Genomic DNA, 10,143 nt, shown 5'->3' with positions numbered 1-10,143 from the left:
AAGAAATGCTGAGACAGAGCTGAAGCATATATGTACACTTGGTGTATCTAGGACCATTCAGCCTCATAAGGGCTATGTTCTTGGTTCAAAACACTTGTTAATCACATAGTGCTCCCACTTGTATGTTTTTTTACTACCCACAAGGGGCTAAACAGAGAGGGGACAAACAAGGACAGACAAACGAATTAAGTCGATTACATCGACCCCAGTGCGTAACTGGTACTTAATTTATCGACCCCGAAAGGATGAAAGGCAAAGTTGACCTCGGCGGAATTTGAACTCAGAACATTACGGCAGACGAAATACGGCTACGCATTTCGCCCGGCGTGCTAACGGTTTTGCCAGCTCCCACTTGTAATTTACCTACCCATGATACCTATGAACGGCCTGTTGAACTGAGGCATTGAGTGTATGACCTAGTGGTCAGGATGACGGGTAAATGATCGTAAGGTCATAGGTTAGATTCCTAACCAGGTGACGTATTGTGTCCTTGAGCAAGACACTTCATTTCACCTTGCTCCAGTATATATATACCAGTTGAAAGTTAGTACCACTGAAACATTGAGAATGTGACATCTAGAGGGGAGAAGAGAAGGCTGCACAAGCTGTCATATGCTCAATGTCGCATCTTCGATGTGCCACTGGATCTAGGGCAGTGTTTCTCAGCCGGGGTTCCCTGGAACCCTAGGGTTCTATAAAAGGTTCCTAGGAGTTCCATGAGAAAGAGTGAGATAAGCTAATGCTAATTTCCTGATTGTTATATTACTAGACATGCACAACATATTATGTAATATTGTAATATAGACATCATCCTATCTAATCTATTATGTTATCAAAAGTAATATAACTATACATATACACACACACAGACAGACATACACACATACATACACGCAGACAGACAGACAAACACACACATACAGACAGACAGATAGACATACATACACACATACAGACAGACAGACATACACACATACATACACGCATACAGACAGACAGACATACATACACACATACATACAGACAGATAGACATACATACACACATACAGACAGACAGACAGACATACACACATACAGACAGACATACATACACACATACAGACAGACAGACAGACATACACACATACATACAGACAGACAGACATACATACACACATACATACACACAGACAGGCAGACATACATACACACATACATATACACATACAGACAGACATACATACATACACACATACAGACAGACAGACATACATACACACATACAGACAGACATACATACACACATACTTACATACAAACGTACACACATACATACACACACACACACACACACACACACACACACACACACATAACAGAGTACCAGACTTGGGTAGTGGATCAGAGATTTGTTAGAGTGTAAGGTGAGATGTTTCATAGCATCCATTCCTTCTCAAATCTCCTAAGGACAATATAAAATGATTTTTAAAAGATGGTGATGCTTCTACCAGGAGTTGTGACCATGCCAGAGAAACCAAAAAAACACAGTTTCTTTGATTCAAATACACATACATTAGGGAAGCACTCCGTCGGTTACGACGACGAGGGTTCCGGTTGATCCGAATCAACGGAACAGCCTGCTCGTGAAATTAACGTGTAAGTGGCTGAGCACTCCACAGACACGTGCACCCTTAACGTAGTTCTCGGGGATATTCAGCGTGACACAGAGAGTGACAAGGCCGGCCCTTTGAAATACAGGTACAACAGAAACAGGAAGTAAGAGTGAGAGAAAGTTGTGGTGAAAGAGTACAGCAGGGATCACCACCATCCCCTGCCGGAGCCTCGTGGAGCTTTAGGTGTTTCGCTCAATAAACACTCACAACGCCCGGTCTGGGAATCAAAACCGCGAGTCCGCTGCCCTAACCACTGGGCCATTGCGCCTCCACACACATACATACATACATACATACATACATACTCACTCTTTACCATGTGAACTATGATGAAAAAATATGAGGAAGATATCAGTATATAATTTTTTTTTTTGTGCAGGGGTTCCTTGAGACATGTAATTTATTTTAAGGGTTACACAAGGGTAAACAGGTTGAGAAACACTGCCCTAAGGTGAGAGACTCTAGAAGCAGGCTGTCATTGTCTCCTCACACAGCTCTACAGGCCCCTAAATTAATTAGCAAAAGCATTGTACATGCTACCCCCAAGACCGACTCACTTTGCAAACGAGGGCTGCGAGGTTGTTTCTTTCATTGTAAATCATATTCAGAAAATGTTGTGTACAAACTGTATTTTATATATCTGTTCATACCAAGAAAACTTGTGTCTTTCAATTTAAAAAAAAAAAATTTTTTTGTTTGTTTGTTTGTTTCTAGGGATAATGCCACTCACTGCATTAAAAATTTTAAAAAGAATCAGAAGAAAGGTGCTGGCCGCTTGAAAATGATCAATGTTAGTGGATCGTATTTATTTTGTTCCTTCACTATTTTGATTTATTTGGGATATCTGTGTATTTTCTATTGAAAATTCCATCAGTCAAACCGTACCTCATTTAGACTATTTGCTTTCGTTTAACTTCTTTGTGTACGTACTTTATATATTTTGGATTTATGTAGCCTATTTCTGGTTGTTACTTTCCTTTAGATTAGATCTATTACTTTTAGCATTGTCTACAGAATTGCGACAGAATTCTTGGTCTAATTTAGAGGATTGTCTGAGATTTCTAGCAATATATTTTAGTCTGTATCAGATGTATGAGTCTGGTGCATAGTATTTTCATCTTCAGTGAATTACTATCTCAGTTGTACATCTTAGCTAGCAGTTTTCACTCAAATGAGAAGATTTTTACCGTTTCCATGTCATTCCTGCTATAACACTTCAGATTCTTCTGTCAAATCTAATATTTATTCATTCTTAGTGTCTTGAATTAATCATGCATTGTCTCATAGCTTGGAGATGTCAACGATGTGATTGTTTATTTTTTAGAATGACATTGCAGGGTAGGTGTGAGAGGCTGGACTTGGCCGATTTAAACATTAACCCTTTTGATACCAACCTGCCTGAAACCGCCTCTGGCTCTGTAGTACAAAGTTCTGAATTAAAACCTTCCACCAAACCTTAGTCACAATTTACGTTCCTAATACTAGCTTAATAATATCTAAGCTATTTTACTAAATTCTTTGTTACATTTAAAATTAATTGAAAGAAACACATCATCCCAAAAGAAATATGGTAACAAAAGGGTGAAAATATATAATAGAGAGATAATTCTTAACCCTTTTGATACCAACCCGGCTGAAACCGGCTCTGGCTCTGTAGTACAAATGCCTTGTTTTCATAAGTTCTGAATTAAAATCCTCCATCAAATCTTAGTCACAATTTATGTTCCTGACACCAACTTAATGATAACTAAGTTATTTTACTAAATTTTTTGTTATAAGTAAAATTAATTGAAAGAAACACAGAGCAACTCAACAGAAATACGGTAACAAAAGGTTAAAATATATATAATAAAGAAACAATTCTTAACCCTTTCGTTAGCAACCCGGCTGAAACTGGCTCTGGCTCTGAGTATCTCAACAGAAATATGGTAACAAAAGGGTTAAGCCTTTAGCTTTCAGGTTTCTGTCAAATGTAATTCCTATCTATACACTTTGTTTTGAAGTAATCTTGAATAATCTCATAGCTTTGAGACTTTGATGATGCAATTGTATATTTTTAGAATGACATTGTAGGGTAGGTGTGAGAGGCTGGACCTGGCCAGTTTAAACATTAACCCTTTATGGCAGTCAGATTTCTCTGTCAAACACAACATTTATGTATTCACATTGTTTTGAATTAATCATGCATTGTGTTTGATGATCTGATTGCTTACTTTTAAAATGACTTTGAACGAGCCAGATATGTTCTGTGTAAATACCTATTTCTTTATTACCCACAAGGGGCTAAACACAGAGGGGACAAACAAGGACAGACATAGGTATTAAGTCGATTATATCGACCCCAGTGCATAACTGGTACTTAGCAGTCGGGCGAAATGCTTAGCGGTATTTCGTCTGCCGTTACATTCTGAGTTCAAATTCCGCCGAGGTCGACTTTATCTTTCATCCTTTCGGGGTCGATAAATTAAGTACCAGTTACGCACTGGGGTTGATGTAATCGACTTAATACCTATATCTGTCCTTGTTTGTCCCCTCTACGTTTAGCCCCTTGTGGGTAATAAAGAAATAGGTACTTAATTTATCGACCCCAAAAGGATGAAAGGCAAAGTCGACCTCGGCGGAATTTGAACTCACAACGTAACGCAGACGAATTACCGCTAAGCATTTCGCCTGGCGTGCTAACGTTTCTGCCAGCTCGCCGCCTTTTGTGTAAATACCGAAGAGATAAACCATCGCAGCATGGAAGGTGTTTATAAGCCATTTACGAAACACACAAAAAACCGTTAGTTTCACTTCAACATTTAAATTTAATTTGTCAAAATATTTTCATCACTTTGAGACTGCGACCTGTTCACTGACAAAACTTTGTGCTGCATCACGAAGTTTTGTCAGTGAACAGGTCGCAGTCTCAAAGCGACGAAAATATTTTGACAAATTAAATTTAAATGTTGAAGTGAATCTAACGGTTTTTTGTGTGTTTCTTAGGTAAACCATCATTATCCAGCAAATTTGGTTAACTTTCCTCTTATTGAGTTGTCTGTCAGTCTTTAGTTGTTCTGACGTAAAATTCTTGAAGGTGGTGCCCCAGCATGGCCACAGTCTAATTATTGAAACATGTGAAAGATAAAAGATATTACAGAAAGTCCACTATCATCTTTGGTGATGATGATGAGGATAATGATGATGATAGTGGATCTTAAGAAGTGCTGAGACAGAGTAGAAGCATATATGTACACTTGGTGTATCTAGGACCATTCAGCCTCATAGGGCTATGCTCTTGGTTCAAGTGCTCCCACTTGTATGTTTTTTTACTACCCACAAGGGGCTAAACATAGAGGGGACAAACAAGGACAGACAAACGAATTAGAGCAAAGAGACTGAGAGCTACAGTATACACAATACGGACTCATTTACCACTCTTTGAGCTTCATCTCATTACTAATTCAATACTGAGACACAAATTAACAGCATGATTTGGTCCTTCAGCTTTTAAGGGGTTCACATCAGTCCCAAATACCCCTACATGTCTTATGGTCAAACTGGTCAGATCCGGGGCTTCCGTCACCTACCCTACAATGTCATTAATTAATTAAAAAAAAAAAAAGATATTCAGTTGCATCTTTGAAATTTTGAAGCTACAAGAAAATGCATGATTAATTGAAAATGATGATGATGGTGATCATCATCATCATCATCATCACCATCACTTAACATCCATTTCCCATGCTGGCATTGGTTGGATGGCTTGACAGGGACTGGCAAGCCAGAGGTTTGTGACAAGCTGGTTTTCACAGCTGGGTGCCCTTTCTAATGCCAGCCACTTTACAATGTATACTGGGTGAGTGTAGTGGGTGCTTTTTACGTGCCACCTGCACTGGTGCCAGGCGAGGCTGGCATCGGCCACGGTCGGATTGGTGCATTTTACGTGCACCAATCCGACTGTGGCCGATGCCAGCCTCGCCTGGCACCAGTGCAGGTGGCACGTAAAAAGCACCCACTACACTTATGGAGTGGTTGGCGTTAGGAAGGGCATCCAGCTGTAGAAACATTGCCAGATAAGACCAGAGCCTGGTGCAGCCTTCTGGCTTCCCAGATCCCCGGTCAAACCGTCCAACCCATGCTAGCATGGAGAACGGATGTTAAACGATGATGATGATGATGATACTGGGTGCTTATCTCAAGCTGCTGGTGCTAGTGAGATCACCAAGTAACTTCCAAGACAGAAAAAGAACCGGAAAAAAAAACCTCATTGACTAAGTAGTGGAGGAGAGGAGTATTTAAGATGGGAAGGGGGATAAAGTATGCCTTGCTATAAAGAATATACATGGCTATCTCACATTATATAAGGGTGATTAGGAATAATTAACATGACAATGTAATTACCATATTTTCTGGCATACAAGTCAATATAAGTATCATCGGATCTTTTTGCTTTGACCGGCGGTTTTTTAAAATAATTTCTAGCGGTGTCATATGAAATTGTCACCCATAATTATGACCCTAGTATCAATCTTAGGGTTAGGGTTAGGGGTGGGGGAAAGGGTATCTTTTTTTCTTCAGAAATGTAAATAAACCCAATCTGTTTCTTAAATGAGGGACATTTTCATACAGCAGAGAATGTTTTCACCTCAATAGACGTCATTGATTGGTTGAAATTGCAGAAATTATCTTACAAATATCTTACAAACTATAGAATTTTCTCAAGAAAGCCAAGAGAAAAAGATGTTTTATAAACACATTCTACCAGTATACGAAGTTTAAAAGTGTTTAGTTACATGGAAATTATTTTAAAAAACTGCCGGTCAAAGCGAAAAGATCCGTCTCATAATTCAACATCTATTTTCCTTGCTGGCATGGGTTGGACGATTTGATAACGACTGGCAAACTGGTGAACTGCACCAGGCTCTAGTTGTCTATTTTGGAAAGATTTCTACAGCTGGGTACCCTTCCTAATGCCAACCACTTTACAGAGTGTACTGACTGGTTTCTGTGTATTATCAGCCTGTAGTGTAAAAATTCTAACTTAGTAACTATTTTACAAAATCCTGCGACATTTTATATGGAATTTTTGATGCTTCTCAAATTGTTTTGATATATAAGACTACCCATGCTAGTAAGGTGCCAAGAGCACCAGCCGAGTGTGATTGTTGCCAGAGCAGCCAACTGGCTCCGTGCCAGTGGCACGTAAAAGGGCACCATTCGAGTGTGATCGTTACCAACGTCGCCTTACTGGCACCTGTGTTTGTTTTGTAAAAAGATTCGAGCGAGGTCATTGCCAGTACCGCCTGACTGGCCCCGTGCTGGTGGCTCGTAAAAAGCACCGATTACACTCTCGGAGTGGTTGGTGTTAGGAAGGGAATCCAGCTGTAGAAACTCTGCCAGATCAAGATTGGAGCCTGGTGCGGTCGTCTGGTTCGCCAGCCCTCAGTCAAAATTGTCCAACCCATGCTAGCATGGAAAGCGGACGTGAAACGATGATGATGATGATGATGAAGACTACCCACGTGTTTTGGTCTGGAAAGTTCAACTTGTATGCCAGAAAATACGATATTTTCCTTTTTATTCTCTTTTTTCTTTTATTCTGTTATATTTTATTTATTTTTTTATTACCGTTTTCTATTTTTGTGCATATCTTTTTTTTGTTTGTTTGTTTCAGAAAAAACTTGATCTCCAGAATTTGCAGGGACCTAAAAAAGTGAAATCACTCGACCTTGTGGCCGAGTTGAACAAACTTAATGATATCCCGATGAAACCAAAAGCCAATGCAGTTGAAGACTCTGATCATCTCTCTTATTTCTCCGACAGCGACGCGAATTGATTGGCGAGATAGATCGAAGAACCCTCAACCACACACACAGAGGTGTGCATGCGTGCCTCTTGTGTTATTCTACCCTGTCTGTTTCCATTTAGTTTCTGTGATTGGGTTCCTTCATACACACTCCCCACCGTTTCATCCCATCTCATCGTATTTGGTGATGTATTATATTTACTTTCTGTGAAAATATAATTAACAAGACTGCTTCCAACTGAAACAAGGTCTGCAAAAAAAAGATAATGTTCTTTTCAGTTCCTACGTGAAGTGATCTCATTCCATTCCGTCATCATTAAATACTCATTCATAACAGAACAAAAAAAAAAACCATCAGAATTTCATTCCTCACCTGTCTTGTCTTTGAAGAATTTATTAATCATCACACGAAATGCGACAAGTCTAAAACCAGTCATTCGCCCTGCAAAACAGGTTGACACCATTTCATTTGATTCCATTTAACTTTCGGTGCTCCATATTATCAGGAGTATGAATGCTAAAGTACCCTGTTTTCACTGCCATTTAAACTGGAAATTGCATTCTTAATTGAAAGAAATCATTAATTGTTCTTAATTTTTTTTAAACGCTTTTAACCAACAAACTTTTAGTTCTGGGGTCAATTTGTTTGACTAAAGGTGGTGCTCCAGCATGGCCACAGTCAATGTTTGTTGTATGTTAAAAATGGCAGTTTAGTAATTCTCCTTTGACGGAGAATTCTAACAAGAATATAAGAAAAAAAAACCCTCCCCAAAAACACCCATTTCGCATTCTGAAACCTCATTGCATGTGTATATGTGTATATGAGTGAGTGGACAAATGGAAGAAAATGGCACTCAACACATGTGGTAGAATGGAGTTGTATGTAGTGTTTGAAACAGTTTGATTCAGCTCCATGTGACTTGGAGCTTCATGGGTCTCTGACAGAAACCTGTTTTGTTCAGGCATAGATTATCGAATCTGGTAATCTCTATCTGAAGGAGACAGGTTTCTGTTAGTGGCCCATGAAACTTTGAGTCACATAGAGCTGCAACAGGTTGTTTCGGATAATATATATATATATGTGTGTGTGTATGTTTGGATATGAGGGCGAATGGCCTAGGGGTTGGCATGTTGCATTCATGATCTGGCTATCGTGATTTCAATTCCTAGACCGGGTGGTGTGTTGTGTTCTTGAGCAAAATACTTCATCTCACGTTGCTCTGCGGTGACTTCAACACCTGATGCATGGCACACCGTGCAGTTGTTCAGACAATGTCGATTTGATGGAGAAAGTGAGCTGATGTGCAGCATGAACATTTGATCACTATAAGCAAATCGTTTGTGCAAGTCGTTCGGCAAAAGCTGAATGCTTGTTTGTTGTCTTCGACAGGAGAGTCCATCTTATATATATACATATATATATATATATATATATATATATACATATATATATTTGTACTTTTTATCATTAATTGGCAAAAGTTACAAAGTGATGCATGAAATTCTTGGCCCCCTTGAGTCACTTTATAATTTCTGCAGATTAATTATAAAAAAAACATACACATATATATTATATATATATATATATATATGGAGCAAATGAAACACAGAATTCTGTTTTCTTGTTTGTGTAACCAAACTTGTATAGATACACACACGCACATACACACATAGACACACACACACACATGCAGTGTGTTCCTATTCAGAAACATATGCATAGATATTCGACAAAACTTCACCCCAATAAACAAGAAATGTGGGAACCATTAGAATGAAATTGGTAAAGTGACTTCACATTTTCTTGTGTTCTTAATTCAAGTTTTTTAATTTTCATCATTTATTGTTTCTAATTCATCCATTTGTAAATATTTCAACTATTTCGCATAAATAAAGTTAATTAGTTATAAATATGAAGTTTCATCTGCGCTACTAAATTGAAATTTTTAGGTAAACGAGTAAAAAAAAAAAAAGGTTTAACATCAGATCTCCATTGTGTGGGTATCACCATCATTTATATCTTCTAATCAACTGGCCACATAATGATTGGAATGAGGTAATTAGGTGCAGCTGTTTGGATGCAGATAATTTGGAATGGTTAATTGGACATTCGACCTGCTTTGGTGGCAGTGCTTTTTGGCACTAGAGGCAAGCACACTCTCACACCCACCCAAATATACACGCGTGTGTGTGTACAAAAATATACCAATAAGCACAGGAGTGGCTGATTGGTAAGTAGCTTACTTATTAACCACATGGAAATGGGTTCAGTCCCACTGCATGGTACCTTGGGCAAGTGTCTTCTACTATAGTCTCGGGCCAACCAATGCCTTGTGAATGGATTTGGTAGATTTGAAAACTGAAAGAAGGCTGTTGTGTATATATATATGTGTGTGTGTGTTTATCCCCCCTAACATCACTTGACAACCGATGTCAGTGTAAGAATAAGTTCTGGGGTTAATTTGTTCGACTAAAGGTGGGGCTCCAGCATGGCCGCAGTCAACTGACTGAAGCAAATAATAATGAACACTCAGCGCAAACTTCAACGATTAGCCAGAGAAGATTTTTAAAATGAGAATTTCTGAAATAAACTCGACTGCTCTCACAAACGAGAATACTAGAAATGAACCTGACCGCTCTCAAAACCTAAGTAAAAAAAATGTCGGGAAAATAATCCAGAATCCTTGTCCGGTACTGGATC

The 10,143-nt window shown here is 38.8% G+C and overlaps 1 protein-coding gene across 7 annotated transcripts in view; it reads left to right on the top strand.

Moving 5' to 3' along the window:
- LOC115214232 (mis18-binding protein 1) overlaps positions 1 to 10,143 on the top strand; it is a 77,679-nt gene that overhangs the window by 44,104 nt on the left and 23,432 nt on the right. For 3 of the 7 annotated variants that reach the window (XM_036504570.1, XM_036504569.1, XM_036504571.1), the window contains exons 14-15: positions 2,369 to 2,444; positions 7,311 to 7,510. In XM_036504570.1, the coding sequence (XP_036360463.1) occupies positions 2,369 to 2,444; positions 7,311 to 7,472 (238 nt within the window). In that variant the 3' untranslated portion in view covers positions 7,473 to 7,510. Of the gene's footprint in view, positions 1 to 2,368; positions 2,445 to 7,310; positions 9,354 to 10,143 lie in introns of those variants that run through there. The other 4 variants (XM_036504572.1, XM_029783354.2, XM_036504568.1 and 1 more) reach the window with 2 other exon arrangements.

The sequence above is a fragment of the Octopus sinensis genome, linkage group LG7 (genome assembly GCF_006345805.1).
Source record: "Octopus sinensis linkage group LG7, ASM634580v1, whole genome shotgun sequence".
Lineage (NCBI taxonomy): Eukaryota > Metazoa > Mollusca > Cephalopoda > Octopoda > Octopodidae > Octopus > Octopus sinensis.
Note: the sequence above shows the minus strand (reverse complement) of the source record. Positions and strands in the feature narration are given on the sequence as shown.